Here is a 22447-nt window from a genome sequence, read left to right on the forward strand (position 1 = left end):
GAGGAATGGGAGACAAGCAAGAAGCTTGACAGGAGTTGTGGCCTGAAACAAAATGCTACGTGTTTACCATGTGCTGCCCAGCTGAGCGAAGCGGGAAATTGGCCCACTGGATCACTGAAGGCGTAAGAGGAGAGTGTGTTCTGGCAGCTCACACACAAGCTGACAACAGAAATTGCCTTCATACCTTGTCGCCTGGCAAATAAGAACTAAACACCTCTGCTGTCAACACAGTCCGTACTGGAATATACTCACCTGCTAAATCAGGGTGGTTTCTTGGTAGTCTTAAACAAATCTACTTTGAAACAAAAGTATGCATCTCACACACATGGTTATGGGCTTAAAAAAAGACACCTTTACCATGGCAGACAGAGTTGAAATGTATTGTACATGTAATGTACATTTTGAGTTTGCATCTCAATATTATACTTTGTATCCATCACAGAAGACTGAAATATGACAAATCCATTTGACATTAAAAAAAACGGGAATATCAAATTATTCCAAATATTAATAACATTCCACCCATGAGGCCACTAGAGGGCGATTTGGTCATTTAACTGCAGGAAAGGGCTCTGCTTCACAGAAGGAAAAACATCATTCTATGTATTGATTTGTACTAGTCCATAACATTCTCACCTGTGTACTTTACTTAACAGAAACAGTCCTTGCTATAGCTATATAGTTTGTCTCTTCTCCCAACAGCACCCTAACAGCAACTAGGTCTGTGGTGGGTTAGTCATGTCTGTGAGGGCAGTACTGATGTGTTGTAACACCCGAGGGAATGCACTAATGTATTTTGTGCTTTAACCATAAACATATGCAGTGGTAAAAAACAATGTGGTGGGGGGGGGGGGGGGGTGCTGATCGCAATGAGTGAAGTAATGCTCCCTAAGCAAATTTTCCACAAAACGTAGGTAAACGCTCGTGCATTTAAATATGTTTACCCTCCACTACACCACCTCTTATATGGTTGTACCCCTAGATTAGAAGATCTTTACTACAGTAGGCTGAGGGCAGTGGTGACGTGTTGTTACACCCAAGGGACTGCCCTACATATCTATACTGTAACCATCGATGTACAGTATATATGGCTGTATCACTAGACTGAAGGGACTGAGGACAGTAGTGATGTGTTCTAACAGGAGGGACTGAGGACAGTAGGGATGTGTCCTAACCGGAGGGACTGAGGACAGTCGTGATGTGTTCTAACAGGAGGGACTGAGGACAGTCGTGATGTGTTCTAACAGGAGGGACTGAGGACAGTAGTGATGGGTTCACAGTGGCCACAGTGGTGTTTCTTGTGGATTAAGGCCATGGCCGCTCACTCACTCTGGGCTAAACAGGTCTTTTATGGTCTGGTGAACACAAACGCACACACACTCTGATAGAGGGAGTGAGCTAATGAGGAGGGTTACAGTGGTGTGTGGTGCAGTGGAGAGTAGAGGAATGTACAAAGAAGAACAACTAACCTTCACTGGGTCCATGAGGGATCTCACGCCAAAACTCATACACCCTAGAAGCTCACTCCTCCTAGAGAGAGAGAAAGAGAGAGAGAGATATTATATCTATGGTCAAATTATGTGGTCCCTTCCTTATAGGCAGCAATCCTATCCCCACTGGAATTTCTTTGCTGTGACACACTGGTTTAGACATCAACACTACAGCATCCCACCCAGGTAATACTAGAGCACAGAGATGACAACCCCAGACATACAACACTCAGGGGTACTCACACTATATCCCTCACCCAGAGCGGTCCACGCAGATAATAACATGACATCTGATCATCATAACCTCATCATGTTTCTTACAGGGACTATATGAGCAGTAGGGAGATTGAGTAATTTAGTTTACGCTCTAATCCAAGTCGCCTTATAGGAGCAATTAAGGTTAAGTGCCTTGCTCAAGGGATATACTTTTCTATAGACTTTTCACCTAGTCAGCTCGGGGATTCAAACCAGTGAACTTTCGGTTACTGGCTCAACACTCTTAACCGCTAGGCTACCTGCCGTCCGATGGTGTAGGCCGTTATGAAGTGTGCCAGCCACAGTGTTGGGACTGTATTGCAGACGGGTACTGTGCTGTGGAATAATAATAGAATAATATATGCTATTTAGCAGATGCTTTTATCCAAATCAACTTACAGTCATGCGTGCACACATTTTACGTACGGGTGGCCCCCAATCCTGGCGTTGCATGTGCCATGCTCAACCAACTGAGTCATACAGGACCAATGTGATTTGAGAGTAGTTCTGATCTGCCACTGGTACTGTTGACTTATTTAACAGGCCCTGTGTCTGAGATGGGCTGACTTAAAAACTGTTATCCCTAGTGACACACTGCCCTAAAGATGGAGAGTCACACTTTGGGGACAAAATTGAAGCGTGAGTAGTAGCTCTGGAGTGCAGGATTTATCTCCTTCTTTCTGACACACATACTAGGGTTGAATGGCAGGAACCCGGTTACCGAGATTTACCGGGATTTATCGTCCAAAACCACTCCCTTTTCCCGGGATAAATAACTGTGAGAAACCGGTACATTATAGTAAATGATTTATATGAACAGCATGAGTGAAATGGAACTGTTAAATTATATGCCATGTCTCAATCTGGCTTCTCTACGGCCTCTGCATGATGAATCACAGATCAGGGTGGGGACAGACAGCCCATCTCAGTATGGAGCGCAGATCACAATGCATGTAGACCTATCATCTCATCATGGTAACTTTTTTCCTTGTGACAGATAGACCTGCATTTACTGCAGCATAGCCTATACTACAGTAATATAAAGACTGAATGAACGTCTAATTTACCCATCTCCATCTGTCTTTCATGGGTCATCTTGTTCTTTAACTCCAGCTTCAGAGGTTTAAAACAGCCTGTCACTTGACACTGGTTTAGACATCAACACTACAGCATCCCACCCAGGTAATACTAGAGCACAGAGATGACAACCCCAGACATACAACACTCAGGGGTACTCACACTATATCCCTCACCCAGAGCGGTCCACGCAGATAATAACATGACATCTGATCATCATAACCTCATCATGTTTCTTACAGGGACTATATGAGCAGTAGGGAGATTGAGTCATTTAGCTTACGCTCTTATCCAAGTTGCCTTACAGGAGCAATTAAGGTTGAGTGCCTCAAACGAACAGCTACAGACCTTTCACCTAGTCGGCTCGGGCAATCCAACTATTGTCCTTTCAATAGTGCATAACATTGGAAAATTCATCCGACCATAAGCCATGTCCTTAACATTGACCCTGTTATAACCAAGGCTAGTAAAGGAAAGAAGGCGAGAGTAACTCCAGACACACAGCCGCAGCCTCTGCATCAATTATAAAGGGCAGCTTTGCACTTCAACCGGAGCTGACAGTTGTGTGTGTGTGTGTGTGTGTGTGTGTGTGTGTGTGTGTGTGTGTGTGTGTGTGTGTGTGTGTGTGTGTGTGTGTGTGTGTGTGTGTGTGTGTGTGTGTGTGTGTGTGTGTGTGTGTGTGTGTGTGTGTGTGTGTGTGATAATGCTGATAAGTAGAAGCTGAGGGATATGCATTCCTTCAACATTCCTCATCAAAAATCTAAAACCCTTTAAATAACTCAAATGAATCACTATTATCGTTATCTTCATCGTTCTGTTCCATTCTTGCCATGGCGCCATGAGGTTGCCTAGGCAGAGAGCTCCTGTAAATGTATATATATTTGTTGTTTTTGTTAAAAAAATGTATCAACAATTTCATGGTTGTAAGCTTAGTATTGATTATTTATATATATATCAATTCAATGGAGTCATATGACTAGCAAGTCCGTTCGTTTGGTCAAGATAACCTAATGGCTAGCTAGCTTTTGTTTTTATCTGCAACTTTAGCTAGATGACACAGCCTGCATCAGAGGAGCTGGGGATGGCATGGGCTGGCTTGATGTTCCTGACCTGTCCCCCCCCACTCTGCTGGATGTGACCACTGATTCCCCCTACTCAAGCCTGCATCAGGGCATCAGAGGAGCTGAGAACAGCGTGGCAGAGGAGAGTGCTGAGGGGGGAGAATGAAGGCTCTTGACTGACTTTCAGGAAACTGTTGCAGGCTTGGCCTATGTGCATCCCACCGGAGTTGGATGTGATCTGGACGCAGCATCCTCTGTTGAAGACCATTGTCCAGCCCAAGAACTACATGTCCTTTTTTTAAGCATCTTTTAGATTTTCTGTATAAATATTTTATTATCATGATCATCATCATCATCATCATCATCATCATCATCACCATGCCATTGATTGATACCTTGAGATTTGGTCACAGTTCCACATGGTGAACAGTAGCCTTTTATGATGTTGCTCCTCAGTGATGACACTGAAAACAACAGAAACACCATCCATCAATTCCTAGGGGCCTATCGCAAACTAATACAGTATAATGGCAATTAATAGCAATTGAAAGCACCTGAGGCATGAGTGATAACAACAACAACAAAAAAAGTCACACACACAGACAAATGCAAATTCACAGATGGATGAAAATATGTTGTTGAAAATCGAAATGTTAGTGTTGTGGCCAGTACTTGAGATAGTATACTAAAATATTTGGGCTCACAAGTAAAAGGTTTCCATGAAGATGGGGCACTTGGAGTCCGGCACCATCTTAGTCTTCTGTCTGCCTCCAGGATCATCATCGGGTACCACACCCAACTGAGAAAGAAGACATTTAAATTACATTTGCCTAATTTAGCAGACCCTCTTACCCAGAGTGACTTACAGTTAGTGCATTCATCTGAAGATAGCTAGGTGGGACAACCACATATCACAGTCAGAGTAAGTACATTTTTCCTCAAGGTAGCTAGAGTCAAAGTCTAGTAAAACAAAAAAGGAAAGTGCAAGGCATTCTTTTCTTTTTTGGGGGGGGGGGTTGGGTGAGAAGGGTGTTGTGGGATTATTTATTTACTTTTTGAAGAGGTAGGGTTTCAGATGTTTCAGAAGATGGACAGGGACTCTGCTGTCCTAGCTCAGGGGGAAGCTGGTTCCACCATTGGGGTGCCAGGACAGAGGAGAGCTTGGACTGGGCTGAGCGGGAGCTGCCCTCCCTTAAGTGTGGGAGAACCAAGAGACCAGAGGTGGCAGGACGAGTACTCTGGTTGGGGTGTGAGAGTTCCAATCAAACCAGCAGTATGGTATTGATGCACTTCCTAATTTCCTTCATAATATGATTCAATATAATCACATTTGTGTGGACAGTACTTGCATAGGACAGTATTTCGTAAACAAAGACTCTTCATGAGCGTTGCGTTGGTGGGCTTGGACTGGGATTTCCAGACTGAGACTGACTAACGTTGTATTCACATCGGCATATACTCTGTGTAGACACAGAGAGTGGAAGACTAGAGCTGTCACTCTATGTTACTGAGGGTAACCTAGCAGATAGCTCAGAGTCTGTGACAGCGCAGTACGTCCTCCGCGTCTGTCTCCTAAACCCTCGCACACACACACAGACACATGCACGCACACACACAATATAATACAGCCGGCACTAATCCGTCTGCCCTGTGCCAAGATCTGCTGAGAGATGAAATCTGAACAAACAGGAAATGTAAATCCAGCCTTAACGAGGGGTTATGACTTCTGCTATTAGTTTAGCAGACCCGCTGTGTGTGTGGGGGGGTGGGGGGGTTCTTCCAGTCCAGCATTAACACACCTGATTAAACTAATCTGAGTCTAGATTGAATACCATGACTAGTTGATTGGGCTGGAACCAAAGCATGCACACGCTGCCGTGGAGGCAGTGTCACATACCTTAACATACGAGTCACATGTGGCGTGTTTCTTTCCCATAAGGCTCTTTGCCTCCATAACTGTGGGTACAAGATTGGGTATGTAGAAATGAATAATTCACAACAAACAATGAAATACCATCAGGACAATAAAGGGGACACATTTGTTGTGTGACTGGTCTCTGGTATTCAGTGAACCTACATGTATGATGTATGAGGTTAGGGCGATGGAAGAGGTAGAATTACACCCTTTGATATCATAAGGAACACAGTATATAAACCAAATCATAAAATGGTTTGAGATTGAGATTTAAGACTGAGATACATTGAATTTAATCCAGGCCTAGATCCTCTTCCACTGGTGCACAGTGAGGTTGAAACTATCTGTGTGTGTGTGTGAGGGCACTAGGTGACATGTCCCACTTTACCTCCCCACTGCTGCAACACAACCTCCACTTTACCTCCCCACTGCTGCAACACAACCTCCACTTTACCTCCCCACTGCTGCAACACAACCTCCACTTTACCTCCCCACTGCTGCAACACAACCTCCACTTTACCTCCCCACTGCTGCAACACAACCTCTACTTTACCTCCCCACTGCTGCAACACAACCTCCACTTTACCTCCCCACTGCTGCAACACAACCTCCACTTTACCTCCCCACTGCTGCAACACAACCTCCACTTTACCTCCCCACTGCTGCAACACAACCTCCACTTTACCTCCCCACTGCTGCAACACAACCTCTACTTTACCTCCCCACTGTTGCAACACAACCTCTACTTTACCTCCCCACTGCTGCAACACAACCTCCACTTTACCTCCCCACTGCTGCAACACAACCTCTACTTTACCTCCCCACTGTTGCAACACAACCTCTACTTTACCTCCCCACTGCTGCAACACAACCTCCACTTTACCTCCCCACTGCTGCAACACAACCTCCACTTTACCTCCCCACTGCTGCAACACAACCTCCACTTTACCTCCCCACTGCTGCAACACAACCTCCACTTTACCTCCCCACTACTGCAACACAACCTCCACTTTACCTCCCCACTGCTGCAACACAACCTCCACTTTACCTCCCCACTGCTGCAACACAACCTCCACTTTACCTCCCCACTGCTGCAACACAACCTCCACTTTACCTCCCCACTGCTGCAACACAACCTCCACTTTACCTCCCCACTACTGCAACACAACCTCCACTTTACCTCCCCACTGCTGCAACACAACCTCTACTTTACCTCCCCACTGCTGCAACACAACCTCCACTTTACCTCCCCACTGCTGCAACACAACCTCCACTTTACCTCCCCACTGCTGCAACACAACCTCTACTTTACCTCCCCACTGCTGCAACACAACCTCCACTTTACCTCCCCACTGCTGCAACACAACCTCCACTTTACCTCCCCACTGCTGCAACACAACCTCCACTTTACCTCCCCACTGCTGCAACACAACCTCTACTTTACCTCCCCACTGCTGCAACACAACCTCCACTTTACCTCCCCACTGCTGCAACACAACCTCCACTTTACCTCCCCACTGCTGCAACACAACCTCCACTTTACCTCCCCACTGCTGCAACACAACCTCCACTTTACCTCCCCACTGCTGCAACACAACCTTTAATCTGCAGCAGCAGTGGTGACATATTATTTCAGAGAGTGTGCTGCACTGGTGGGTGTCACCGTGCCGGGGACACTGTGTGTGTGTGTGTGTGTGTGTGTGTGTGTGTGTGTGTGTGTGTGTGTGTGTGTGTGTGTGTGTGTGTGTGTGTGTGTGTGTGTGTGTGTGTGTGCGCACACACGCAGCCTGGCCTCTGACTTGAGCTGGGTTGACATTTGTTCCCTTTGTGTTTTCCCTTTAGGCTGCAGAATGACTCTCCACCACAGCCACACAAATTAGAGAGCAAACAGCAAACAGCAACAGAGAAACAGAGAGTGAGGAGAACTAGATGCCAGTGAAAAATAGCTTGGCAGTAAGGCAGAAACCATACAGAAACCCCACTATGATTTGCATAAAGAGCTGCACAATTCTCATATAAAGCACAATTTATATTCTACAGTGCCCTTCGTAATTATTGGGACAGTGAAGCAGTTTTTCTTCTTTTTGGCACTATACTCCAAAGGTTATTCCCCCATTTTAGGACACAATGACTATGGGGTTTAAGATCACACTGTCATCTTTCATTTGAGGGAATATTCATCCATATCGGGTGAACCGTTTAGAAATTACAGCAGTTTTTGTACATAGTCCCCCCATTTTAGGGCACCAAAGGTACTGGACAAATTCACTTATTTGTGTATTAATGTTGTAAAAAGTAAATTACTTGATCCCATATCCGTAGCACACAATGACTACATCAAGCTTGTGACTCTAAAAATGTGTTGGATGCATTTTCTGTTTGGTTTGGTTGTGTTATAGATTATATTGTGCCCAATTGAAATTAATGGTAAATAATGTATTGTGTAATTTTGGAGTCACTTTTATTGTAAATAATTATAGAATTTGTTTCTAAAAACTTCTACATTAATGTGGATGCCACCATGATTACAGATAATCTTGAATGAATTGTGAATAATGATAAGTGAGAAAGTTACAGACGCTCAAATATATTGTACAAAATATTGTATATTGTACCCAAACAATTTGAAATTCTACTTTTAAAAATCCACCTCTCTAAAAACAAGTCTCTCACCGTTGCCGCCTGCTATAGACCACCCTCTGCCCCCAGCTGTGCTCTGGACACCATATGTGAACTGATTGCCCCCCATCTATCTTCAGAGCTCGTGCTGCTAGGTAACCTAAACTGGAACAGGCTTAACACCCCAGCCATCCTACAATCTAAACTTGATGCCCTCAATCTCACACAAATTATCAATGAACCTACCAGGTACCTCCCCAAAGCCTTAAACACGGGCACCCTCATAGATATCATCCTAACCAACTTGCCCTCTAAATACACCTCTGCTGTCTTCAACCAAGATCTCAGCGATCACTGCCTCATTGCCTGCATCTGTAATGGGTCAGCGGTCAAACGACCTCCACTCATCACTGTCAAACGCTCCCTGAAACACTTCAGCGAGCAGGCCTTTCTAATCGACCTGGCCGGGGTATCCTGGAAGGATATTGATCTCATCCCGTCACTAGAGGATGCCTGGATATTTTTTTTAAATGCCTTCCTAACCATCTTAAATAAACATGCCCCATTCAAGAAATTTAGACCTGGCATTTTTCTACGGCTGGCCATGCTTTCCAACTGGCTACTCCTATCCTGGTCAACAGCACTGCACCCCCCACAGCAACTTGCCCAAGCCTTCCCCATTTCTCCTTCTCCCAAATCCGTTCAGCTGATGTTCTGAAAGAGCTGCAAAATCTGGACCCCTACAAATCAGCTGGGCTAGACAATCTGGACCCTTTCTTTCTAAAATTATCTGCCGAAATTGTTGCCACCCTTATTACTAGCCTGTTCAACCTCTCTTTCGTGTCGTCTGAGATTCCCAAAGATTGGAAAGCAGCTGCGGTCATCCCCCTCATATCTATCCTCCCAAGCCTTTCTAAGGTCTTCGAAAGCCAAGTCAACAAACAGATTACCGACCATTTCGAATCTCACCATACCTTCTCTGCTATGCAATCTGGTTTCAGAGCTGGTCATGGGTGCACCTCAGCCACGCTCAAGGTCATAAACGATATCTTAACCGCCATCGATAAGAAACATTACTGTGCAGCCGTATTCATTGATCTGGCCAAGGCTTTCGACTCTGTCAATCACCACATCCTCATCGGCAGACTCGACAGCCTTGGTTTCTCAAATGATTGCCTCGCCTGGTTCACCAACTACTTCTCTGATAGAGTTCAGTGTGTCAAATCGGAGGGTCTGCTGTCCGGACCTCTGGCAGTCTCTATGGGGGTGCCACAGGGTTCAATTCTTGGACCGACTCTCTTCTCTGTATACATCAATGAGGTCGCTCTTGCTGCTGGTGAGTCTCTGATCCACCTCTACGCATACGACACCATTCTGTATACTTCTGGCCCTTCTTTGGACACTGTGTTAACTACCCTCCAGGCAAGCTTCAATGCCATACAACTCTCCTTCCGTGGCCTCCAATTGCTCTTAAATACAAGTAAAACTAAATGCATGCTCTTCAACCGATCGCTACCTGCACCTGCACCTGTACATAGCCCACCTATAATTTAGCCCAAACAACTACCTCTTTCCCTACTGTATTTAATTAATTAATTTATTTTGCTCCTTTGCACCCCATTATTTTTATTTCTACTTTGCACATTTTTCCATTGCAAATCTACCATTCCAGTGTTTTACTTGCTATATTGTATTTACTTTGCCACCATGGCCTTTTTTTGCCTTTACCTCCCTTATCTCACCTAATTTGCTCACATCGTGTATAGACTTGTTTATACTGTATTATTGACTGTATGTTTGTTTTACTCCATGTGTAACTCTGTGTCGTTGTATGTGTCGAACTGCTTTGCTTTATCTTGGCCAGATCGCAATTGTAAATGAGAACTTGTTCTCAACTTGCCTACCTGGTTAAATAAAGGTGATGTAAAAAAATATATATATATATATATTACCCCCAAGACATCCATACCTCTCACCATTACAAGAACAGGGGAGGCTAGCATTTTGGAGGGGGAGGGTATGATATTTGTGCATCTGTAACTTTACTTTTTACTAATAAGTGAATTTGTCCCAATTCTTTTGGTGCCCTAAAATGGGGGGACTATGTACACAATTACATTTCCATACGGTTAACCCGATATGGATGAAAATACCCTCAAATTAGGATTCTGTCAGAATCCTAACTTTTGGAGTATAGAGCCGAAAGAAGAAATAATGCTTTACCGTCCCAGTAACTACAGAGGGCATAGTATATTCTGTGAATGAACTTACCATGTTCATAAGTGCCCCACTATCAAACCTATTTAACCATGTTAAAAGAAGACAACTGTTTTACATGTCTGTGGTGGAGTTGACGACATGGAGCCTGCTGACGGGAGGATGACATCCTGGTACTCACCATGGACGATAAGGAGTCCATCCTCTGGGATGATTGACAGCTTCAGCTGACCTATAGGCAGAGAGCAGACAAGAAGAGATTCCTAATGATTAGGTCAAACATAGTGGTACATCCATGTGCAACTGTGTTAGCGTCCTCTAGTCTAGTCCAGAACAATATGTGTGCTTAATCGGTAGGCTTAATAGACGTAAATACATTGTATAACCTTGAGCATAAATATTTGCTTTTATGAATCTCTGGATTTCCTTTTTGCATCTCCAGGATCTGAGATAAGAATATTTCCTGTGTAGTGTGGAAGGAAGATGGAGGGGGGGGGGGGGGGGGGGACATTGCCTTGCTGATTACACACACAGAAGAGATCTGCACTGTCATTAACACAAGTAACTCAGTGTTGTATTGTGTTCTTGACTTAAACAGGATAGGTGCTGGGAGCTGGCAGTGCCCACACCCAAAGTAAACAGAATTGGCAGAGTTTGCAATCAATCTACGGTTGCTGTGTCCTGGGGCTTTGTGTGTTAGCATATCAACCATGCTGCTATTTACCCTGTGTGATATTGACTTTGGCACTGTAGCTAAACCCTACCCACCCCCATTATTATGTAAAGATGGGATTGGACCAGCTAGGTATGACACTGGCCCAGTGTGCCTAGTGATGTTTGAGATTCCCACACTGAAGTTGGCATGGCTTTCTAGTAAGACTACTGTATTTGTCCTTGAATATCTAGCTGGAAACACTGTTTAAGCATGTGGTGGGTCACTAGAAGGGAGGTTAAGTGGGTCAGAATCTCAAAACGTTGAGAACTATGGGTTGGGGAGCGTTGAGGAAACTAAGGTAAAGCACGGTCATGGAAGGGAAGAAGGAGGTATTTCCAAGACAGGGGTAAGTACCAGGACAGGGAGGGGATAGAAGGAGTGCAGTTTACCAGGACAGAGAGCAACTGTAGCTTTTTAGAAATGAAGGGCACAGCCTGAGAGACAGGGAGTGAATTAATAGAGCTTGGCAGACGAGGGAGCATTGAGCTTGGTGCATTACACCCCACAGACCCCGATGCTACACTGCTTTACACAGAGAGGGCACACACGCACATACACACAGACACACAGACACACACATACAAATCACATAACAGTGTTTTATAACACCTTGAGGAATCTTATTTACACCAAACCCTGTTTTGGCTTTGTGCACCTGCAAATCAAATATCACTTATTGTTCTTTATTTCTGAACAGTGCCTGCTTTAAATGCTGAATAGTACACAGCCCATTAGAGGGCTTGAAATAATTCAGCTGAAGGTGAGAAAGCAGTAAACCTAAACACATTAGCTTTAAAGATCAACAACAGGTGGTGAAAGTCCTAATGCTGGAATGAGGTTAGCTAAGGAGCTGCTAAGTGAGGTTTGGACAGAATGGAGGAAACACCAGCTGGCTATAACAACAGAATGAGATTTAAATATGATCTCAAATAGACCCAGTAGTCAACCAGGTGATTGTTGTGTAAGAAAACATATTAAAGAAGCCTTAACTGGCTCAATCAAACTGAGTCACCTATTCCCAAAACAGACAATGGGAGTTCCAGGCAATGGGAGTTCCAGGCAATGGGAGTTCCAGGCAATAGGAGTTCCAGGCAATGGGAGTTCCAGGCAATGGGAGTTCCAGCACACTACAAGATGGCATTACTCTCAATGTCATCACGTGGCCAATCAATGACTAATCAGAAATTACAAGGATTCACATACCGTATACTTTCATTTAATCTCATGAGCTGTTACGAAGTCTGTAGGAATTCCCTGGTTGAAACAGGTTAAACAGTAAAGGAAATAAAGAGAGGAGGAGTTCAATGCTTAGCCAACTGTATGTGCATGCCTGGGGTAGTAGGAGTAATGCCATCTCCTGCGCTGTCTGTGTCCGTGGCAGCAGTGTGGAGCTACTGGAGCGTTGTTCAATAGCCTGCCATGATGTTAGGGTGGTGGGAGGTCAGAGGGAAAGACCCAGTGTCTGGCGCCAACCAGTCCAGAGAAGAGAACTGTGCTCGGGGCAGAGATAACGGGAGAGACTGGAGACAATGGGAACGCATCTGATGCACCTGTCACTGGCATGCCAGTCTCCATAGTGAAGGACTGAAACTGGTAGAGGGTAGGAGACAGGAAGAGACGGGGAGACACAGAACGACACTGGAACTGGGAGACATTGAGAGAGACTGGGAGAGAAGTTGAGAGACAGAAGGGGAGACTAGGAGAGACTGTGACAGAAATAAAAATGGGTCAGACTAGGAAAGCCTGACAACAATGGGCATCTATCCTTTTGGCATACCAGCTCCCAGCTCATGTCACACAGAGCAGAACCCAGCCACAGTACCAGAGCCAGGATAGAGGACAAAGGGAGTTCAGAGACAACAATGGCTTGGACAACACTACAGAGTTTCAACTTTATTCAATCAAACAATCAATCAAATGTATTTATAAACCTCTTTTTACATCAGCAGATGTCACAAAGTGCTTATACAGAAACCTAGAGGGCAATTGGTGTTGCAGCGAAGGTGAATAAAACACTGAACATATAACATCCACATGGGTCACAATGCGCAGTTACACTAAATACAATGAGCTAGTACATCATGTCATAGGGTCGACAGCCTTCAATATAAATATACTCAGTCGGCCTACTAGTGATCAGCATTAGCAGCAGCACAAAAGTATAGCAAGCCAAAGTTGCCTAATAAGTAAGGTGCTCTGTGCATTCTTAGAATGTCTAGTCAACAAAATATCAACAATGTGCTGACAAAACATCTTCAACGTCATCATCTTCCTCATCAACAACATATTACCATCGTCATCCCCAGCCGGCGCATAGTTCTTCTTTGTGGAGAATAAGGACAAAACCCTGCATCTGTGCATCGACTACTGAGGTCTCAGCGACATCACGGTGAAGAAACGCAACCCGCTACCTCACATCTCCTCGGCCTTCGAGCTGCTCCAGGGGGGCACCGTGTTCTCCAAGCTGGACCTACCGAACGCCTACCACCTGGTGCGCAACATATTAAACCGGTTCGTCTTCGTCTACCTCGATGACATCCTCTTCTTCTCCCACTCCACCCAAGAACATGCTCCACGTCCGACAGGTTCTGCAAAGAACCCATTACTCCTGCCAATAATCGACCAATTAGTCTACTCCCTACACTCAGTAAGATATTGGAGGGTATTGTGAGTAGACAAATGTGGGAGTACATGGAAAATAATGATCTGATTACAGCCAATCAGCATGCTTATCGCAGAAACCATTCCACTACCACTGCATTGGTTGACATGACTGACCAGTGGCTCAATGCTATGGATAATGGCAAATTAGTAGGTGTACTATTTTTAGATTTCAGTGCAGCATTTGATTTAGTGGATCATGAAATAATTTTGACAAAATTGATGCATTATGGTTGTTAGGAGGTAGCATTGAATTTATACAGTCATATCTAACTGACAAGAAACAGTCCACCTATATCAATGGTACATTTTCTTCCCCTAATGTGTTAAACTGTGGAATACCTCAGGGCACTTACACGGTTTGTGCACAAAACAAGACTCCTCAGCAAGCTCCGGCTGGTCTCCTCCAACCTCTGCCTGTCTCTCACCATCCCTGATCTCACATTTCCCTGGTCTTTGTCACGGGTCTCCCCTGTCTGATGGCAACACCGCCATCGTGACTGTGGTGGATCGGTTTTCCAAAGCCACCTACTTAATTCCTCTCCCCAAACTACCCTCTGCCAAAGAGACTGCCCAGCTCATGGTGCAGCACGTCTTCCGGATCCATGGACTACCAGTTGACATGGTCTCTGACCGGGGCCCTCAGTTCTCGTCCCGGTTCTGGAAGGCATTCTTCACCCTCATTGGGTTGTCGGCCAGCCTGTCCTCCGGGTTACACCCCCAGTCCAATGGCCAGTCGGAGCCATCCAACCAAGACCTAGAGACTACCTTGCGCTGCCTGGTCTCAGCCAACACCACCTGGAGCCAGCAGCTTGTGTGAGTCGAATACGGTTGCAACATCCTTCCCTGCTCTGCCACAGGCCTTTCACCTTTTGAGTGTTCCCTGAGGTATCAGCCCCCTCTCTTTCTTGAGCAGGAAGAAGAGGTCGGCATACCTTCTGCCCAGATGTTTGTCCTCCGCTGTCTGCCCTCCTCAAGACCACCTCGAAGTATCGAAGACAAGCGGCTCGCCACCGGACCCCGGCTCCCCGGTATCATCTCGAGAAGAAGGTATGGCTGTCCACCTGGGATCGGCCCCTCTGGGTGGAATCCTGCAAACTCTCCCCCCGGTTTATCGTCCCGTTTCCCATCTCCAGAATCATTAGCCCGCTGCTGTTCATCTGCTGTTGCCCCGTACCCTTCGTATACATCCTACCTTTCATGTGTCCAGAGTTAAACCCATGTCTCACAGGCCTTTGTCTCCTGTTTCCAGTATACCCGTATTCTTGGTTTGTCTGTTGCCAGTTCGTTTTGTCCTTAAAACCTACCAGGGTTTGTTTCCCTGCTCCTGACTGTTTTCCTGCTCCTGTTTTCTAGTCCTTCCCGGTTTTGACCATTCTGCCTGCCCTGACCCTGAGACAGCCTGCCATTCTGGACCCTTTACACCCTTTCTAGATTATTGACCCCTGCCTGCCTTGACCTGTCGTTTGCCCCTATGGTTGTAATAAACTCTTGTTACTTCTACATTGTCTACATCTGGGTCTTACCTAAACGTGATAGGATGTGTCAGTTCTCAAAATGGCTGCGACAATCATCAGTGTACAGGATATAGGGCAGTGGTGAGATAGGACAGACCTGAAGTCAGCCTGTTGATGGTGACTTTAAAATGATATGGCTCCCTTTCTATTTGGGGATGAAAGTTAGAGTATCAACTGTGCCATAATCATGTTAAATTAATCAAATTAAGTATGGCTAATACTTTGGCAAGTCAAGGGACACTTGGAAATATATGTTCAATTAAACTTAGTGGCATAAAGACTATGCAGTATAAATAAAAAGCTGTAAAAAGCAGTCACACATGGGCATATGGAGCAAGAGACGCCAACCCTGGTCCTGGAGACCTATAGAGTGCATGAGTCTGAATACACACTGTAGATCTCCAGGACCAAAGTTGTTGACCACTACACTATATACAGTATACAGTACACTACACATCAAAGCACCCAACCACCCACCTACCAACTATACAGGACATCTTATTATGCATCATCGGTCAAAGACAACGCCAACACAATGGCCTCAGCAGGCGGCCATCTTGCTGTCTCCTGTCAGACAGGCCAGTGAAGGCTACAGGAGACAGCCAGTGAACCGCTGCTAATGAGACCTTGTACCCTGGTAACCAGCGGGAGACTGAGCCAAGTCCAACGTTGTTTCATTAACTGAACCCTGTCAGAAATATTATCTCTCTTTCTGTCTCTTTCTCTTTAAGCTCTGAATCCCTCAACTGCTTACTTGTCTATTTACAGTTCGAAGGCAGAGAGGAGGCATTTCAAAGAAATTAAATCAGAGACCGAAGCGTTTCATTATCAAACACACTGCATCAATAGGACAGCTGGATAAATGATTAGGCGATTGAGAAAGTACAGATCACACCGCTTTTCATGTTACCTCACCACTCTGGGCTGATTGGGTAACTGTAGCAAACTTGCAAGAGCTTTTAAAAAAATATATTGCTTATCTGAAATGGAGAGAAAATGGAACGAAAGACTGATTATAGGAATAAAAAGCTCTCAATGACTCAACAATGTATTTTAGTTGCTAGCAGAGAGAGAGAGAGAGAGAGAGAGAGAGAGAGAGAGAGAGAGAGAAGATTTTATGGATTGGAAATTATTTTCCCACCGTAGCAACTGGCTTTTTGTGGTTTTATGCTAAACAGTACTACTCAATTCCTAATTTTATGATTGGATCCCCACACCGCCAATTATGCTTGGTTTGGCCCTCATCCTCGAGGCCGTGGTTTGAGAAGTGAAAATAGTTGTGCAGGGCTTGTAAAGAGAACAGAGCAATAGTTCCTCTCTCTCTCCACTCTCTTCTTAACAAACCCCTAATTCTGTGTGCTAACTGGTAACAAATAAAAAAGTACAGTCACATTTAACATGGTAGATTCATAAGCACAAATACGAATTATATAGAGCAGGATATTTTTCAAGGTTTCTATTGCGAAGTGGTGGGAGTGAAAAACGAGTGATAATTTGCAATGGTTATATTTGGCTCAATTTTGTTGGTTCAAAGACGACAATGGTAGTATTATAAACTTTGAAACAACTGGTTTGATTGAGGTAGGCTTCACTAGAGAACTAGAGAAAAGAGAAAAGAAAAGAGAAAAGCTGTTTCTCCGAACCTCAGGCAGTATAGGCTCAAGCATGCCAGTCAGAGGCAGCCTGTCTGTCTCCTTATTTATGTTTAGAAAACAAATATGAAAACCAAAATTATGGGGGGGAGCACTCATCATGTTTATGCACCCTAATAATCACCCTAAGAATACTTCCAGAACCAACTTTATATGTTGGTGCCTACCCTAGTATTTGTGAAATGTGCCTACCCTAGTATTTGTGAAATGTGCCTACCCTAGTATTTATGAAATGTGCCTACCCTAGTATTTGTGAAATGGCCTACCCTAGTATTTATAAAATGTGCCTACCCTAGTATTTATGAAATGTGCCTACCCTAGTATTTGTGAAATGTGTCTACCCTAGTATTTATGAAATGTGCCTACCCTAGTATTTATGAAATGTGCCTACCCTAGTATTTATGAAATGTGCCTACCCTAGTATTTGTGAAACGTCTCTACCCTAGTATTTATGAAATGTGCCTACCCTAGTATTTGTGAAATGTGCCTACCCTAGTATTTATGAAATGTGCCTACCCTAGTATTTATGAAATGTGCCTAACCTAGTATTTATGAAATGTGCCTACCCTAGTATTTGTGAAATGTGCCTACCCTAGTATTTGTGAAATGTGCCTACCCTAGTATTTATTAAATGTGCCTAACCTAGTATTTATTAAATGTGCCTACCCTAGTATTTATGAAATGTGCCTACCCTAGTATTTATGAAATGTGCCTACCCTAGTATTTGTGAAATGTGCCTACCCTAGTATTTGTGAAATGTGCCTACCCTAGTATTTATTAAATGTGCCTACCCTAGTATTTATGAAATGTGCCTACCCTAGTATTTATGAAATGTGCCTACCCTAGTATTTGTGAAATGTGCCTACCCTATTATTTATGAAATGTGCCTACCCTATTATTTATGAAATGTGCCTACCCTAGTATTTATGAAATGTGCCTACTCTAGTATTTATGAAATGTGCCTACCCTAGTATTTATGAAATGTGCCTACTCTAGTAGTTGTGAAATGTGCCTACCCTAGTATTAATGAAATGTGCCTACCCTAGTATTTGTGAAATGTGCCTACCCTAGTATTTATGAAATGTGCCTACCCTAGTATTAATGAAATGTGTCTACCCTAGTATTTATGAAATGTGTCTACTCTAGTATTTGTGAAATGTGCCTACCCTAGTATTTATGAAATGTGCCTACTCTAGTAGTTGTGAAATGTGCCTACCCTAGTATTAATGAAATGTGCCTACCCTAGTATTTGTGAAATGTGCCTACCCTAGTATTTATGAAATGTGCCTACCCTAGTATTTGTGAAATGTGCCTACCCTAGTATTTATTAAATGTGCCTACCCTAGTATTTATGAAATGTGCCTACCCTAGTATTTATGAAATGTGCCTACCCTAGTATTTATGAAATGTGCCTACCCTAGTATTTGTGAAATGTGCCTACCCTAGTATTTATTAAATGTGCCTACCCTAGTATTTATGAAATGTGCCTACCCTAGTATTTATGAAATGTGCCTACCCTAGTATTTGTGAAATGTGCCTACCCTAGTATTTATGAAATGTGCCTAACCTAGTATTTATGAAATGTGCCTACCCTAGTATTTATGAAATGTGCCTACCCTAGTATTTATGAAATGTGCCTACTCTAGTATTTATGAAATGTGCCTACCCTAGTATTTATGAAATGTGTCTACTCTAGTATTTGTGAAATGTGCCTACCCTAGTATTTATGAAATGTGCCTACTCTAGTAGTTGTGAAATGTGCCTACCCTAGTATTAATGAAATGTGCCTACCCTAGTATTTGTGAAATGTGCCTACCCTAGTATTTATGAAATGTGCCTACCTTAGTATTTGTGAAATGTGCCTACCCTAGTATTTGTGAAATGTGCCTACCCTAGTATTTGTGAAATGTGCCTACCCTAGTATTTATGAAATGTGCCTACCCTAGTATTTATGAAATGTGCCTAGCCTTGTATTTATGAAATGTGCCTACCCTAGCATTTATGAAATGTGCCTACCCTAGTATTTATTGATAGAGATGCACAGCAGTAAGCTGGTTTATTTATTTTCTTATTGATTTCAAAATGGAAGGGAAACCAGGTACCGGTGTTTGTGTGTACTGTATCTAGATGAGTAAAAGGTATTCTTATACCATATTCTGTGTAACATAGTAGCAGTTCATTCAATTGGGGGAGGTAAGGGGGCATGGGATGATCCCTCGTTACATGGGATGATCCCTCGTTATGAAAGAGGTCGTGACTGAACAAGTTTGAGAATCACTGATCTTGCTCATGATTAGCAAAAATACAGATGGGCATGAAACCTTGCTCCATTTCCTGAAAACATTAAATACAAAACCTCATCGTCAAGCACTATTTACATAACCTCTGACTCCTCTTGCAAAATGAAACATTCGCCTCAAAACAGTTTTACTTGTGTTCAAAATCAAACACTGCCCTCAAAATCATAAACAAAGTGATCAAAATGATATACACTCTCAAGCAGTCAGTAAACAATACACCGAAAAATAGAAAACACATTGTTCAAAACTTACAATTCTCAGGAGAAGTTCATTTTTAATCTAAAAAAAGATTCATATTTTTTCGTCATTGTCTTTTGATTAATGAAAACAGGTTATATCATAGTAGCTCAGAATTGATCAGAAATTACTACTCTGCTTTGCTCTTTGCAATTTTGTTTTCTGTTCTTCCTCCTCCTTGTACCCCTATTTTTACAGTACTGTAGCCTGCATCTCACAAACTTGTCCTTTGTCTGTGATACTGTAATTCTTGTTCTTTGTTGATTTGAACCTGCAACCAGTCAAAATCTATTGAGCAGTCAGTACTGTTAATAAATGGAAAGCACAATGTTCAGGGCCATACAATTTATCCATTGTACAGTATACAGCCTACAATGCACTGTACTTCAGTATCCATTCTCAGACTTTCTCCTTCCCACCTTCAACAACCTGTTTGCTCTCTGAACTGGCTTATATTGGTTGTGTCGCATCATTTGAAACAGGTTAAATCAATTTTGAGTGGTTGTGTTCAATCAATGACATGTGTTCTCTATTTGTATTTGATTGTTGCCACTTGTGTTTACCAGTATGGATGACATGTGCATTAGAGTGCAGAATGTGTTTTGAGAATGAGAATGTGTTTAGAGTTTTGCTGAAAAGTCTAAGTGAGATCTGCAAATTGTGTTTTACCATGTGAAATGGTTTAAGGTATTGACAACAGACTGCATAATAAGCTAAATGAGTCCAGGCAACTGAGAACTTTGTTCAGCCAATGGGTTTTAGTGTTTTAGCAATTGAGAAAAACTGTAAACTGAGACCGGTTCCAAATGGATCCGAGGACAGTCAGACCCATTCCGAAAAGGCCCGTGGAAAAACAGACCCTTGCCAGTTTGGATCCGAGAGACCCAGATTCAAAAGAAGAAAGAAAAAGTAACCTTTGACTGGGTGCTGCCAGCACCATCAATAAACAAGTGATATTGGCCAAATTATCCACAGTTACGTGTCCTTAAAATCGACCTATGACAAATGGCAAAAAAACTATTTGTTGTGTTTGGATGTGTCGCATATCAAAACTTTATAGTCTATTGTTTTATTGGTTTTTCCTAAAACAATAAATGTCCACCTCACGGTTCAGCTGTTGGAGATTAGGGCACAAATGTATCAGGGCATTGTATGCATATAGGCCTATAGGACTAGGCTGCCACTGTATGATATTAATATTGTCGTGACGTGACTATCATTAATGTGATGAATGCTATTTATCGAATATGTAATATAGAATACGTAAACACACACAGTATAGGTTATTGATTACATACATAATACAATGAAAACAGGTCCCTAGTGGACTAACAAAATATACATTATTTTCCCATATTCCATCTCTCATCATTCCCAACATTCGGATGTTGAAATACATTGTCCCAGTGTCCATTGATTGATGTTGAAGTTTTTGGCGGCAAGAGTCTCTCACTCAGTAACAAAGGTATTTTTTCCTTCTCGATACTGCAGGGCAAGAGAGAGAAAGTTTACGACTGGCTGTTAAGTCATAAAACCGGCCCAACTCCTCCCTCTTTCCTCTCTGGTGGGAGAGAGGGGCGTTCTGGCTATCTGCCAGCCATGTGCCGAGCTGATCTGGCACCTTTGATCCTCACCAAGGAGACAGAGTATTAACAATATTTTTAAAAAGAAGCTTAGGCCAAGCCCTAGAGAGACCGAGAGAAAGATAGAGATATGCTGGTGCCATGTTCCCGACACTGACATTTCTTTATCCTTATCAGAAAGGCTACTACTGCTATATAGATATTGGCGTACAGAAGGAGGATCGTTCGGAAATTTCCAATCAGAATATTTTTTATAAAAATAAGCATTATATTGTTAGATTGAAGGAGTAGCTCTGGTAGGCCTAAAACATTATTTTTCATCTCATGTTCAACTGTCAGTCAGTCTTCTTAGGCCTACAGTAGCTAAGCCAAATAATAGCCATACCACACCATACCTTCACAAATGTTTCACAACTTTATTGTTGTAATGTCAAATGTAAGTCAAGTAATACAAATAGGTTATTATATTGTGCCATTAAATTAAGTTTTGCATCTCACCCTCTTAGTGTTTTCCTTTTCAGGGTTTGAGTGCGAGTAGATATAGGCCTACCAGTATGCTATTGTATTGCGGCAAACACAAAATTACAGTTGGACTTTAATTTAGCAAAAGAAAATGCCTGAACAGAATGAAACAAAACACTTGTTACATATTTAAAGAGTTGGTTTAAACCTTCACAAAAGTTTTGAACAGGCTTGGCCAATATTGCAGCAATTACCAACAAGGCGAGTGCCTACCGTAGGCATCCCCAAAAATTCAATGACAGTTCAAACTTAATTTAGCCAATGAAAATGTTACAACAAAATGAAAGAAAATACTTTTTGCGCTGGTTTAGATTCTTAAATAGGCCTACCATAATAATAATAATAATGATATACAATAATAATAATGATAAAACAAATGGTAATAAATACAAATATTAATAAATTCAAGTTTGAACATTTCATCAAGCCTGAATAGCGAGTTGCACACACACAGTCCGCCAACATTCTTCTCATCTTTGTCCACGACAATATTACAACTTGTCCCAACGGAGGACATTACCCTTGTTGGCTTCTTTTCACTGGGCTATACTTTTTCTCATCTAACTTTTGTTTTACTTCAATGAAAAAGGCCTTCATCTTCACAATCAACAGTAGCCTATGTGCCT

General features: G+C 43.0%; 1 protein-coding gene across 1 annotated transcript in view; it reads right to left on the reverse strand.

The window, feature by feature from the left end:
- The window catches only part of LOC110509811 (regulator of G protein signaling 3), a 237253-nt gene that overhangs the window by 209879 nt on the left and 4927 nt on the right, over positions 1-22447 (reverse strand). Inside the window, exons 2-6 of the mRNA XM_036968257.2 lie at positions 10816-10866; positions 5781-5839; positions 4588-4682; positions 4279-4347; positions 1470-1530 (exon numbers count right to left, since the gene is read on the reverse strand). Of these exons, the coding sequence (XP_036824152.2) occupies positions 1470-1530; positions 4279-4347; positions 4588-4682; positions 5781-5839; positions 10816-10866 (335 nt within the window). The remainder of the gene's footprint in view (positions 1-1469; positions 1531-4278; positions 4348-4587; positions 4683-5780; positions 5840-10815; positions 10867-22447) is intronic.

The sequence above is a fragment of the Oncorhynchus mykiss genome, chromosome 29 (genome assembly GCF_057628025.1).
Source record: "Oncorhynchus mykiss isolate SJ-2025 chromosome 29, ASM5762802v1, whole genome shotgun sequence".
In the NCBI taxonomy this organism is placed as follows: domain Eukaryota; kingdom Metazoa; phylum Chordata; class Actinopteri; order Salmoniformes; family Salmonidae; genus Oncorhynchus; species Oncorhynchus mykiss.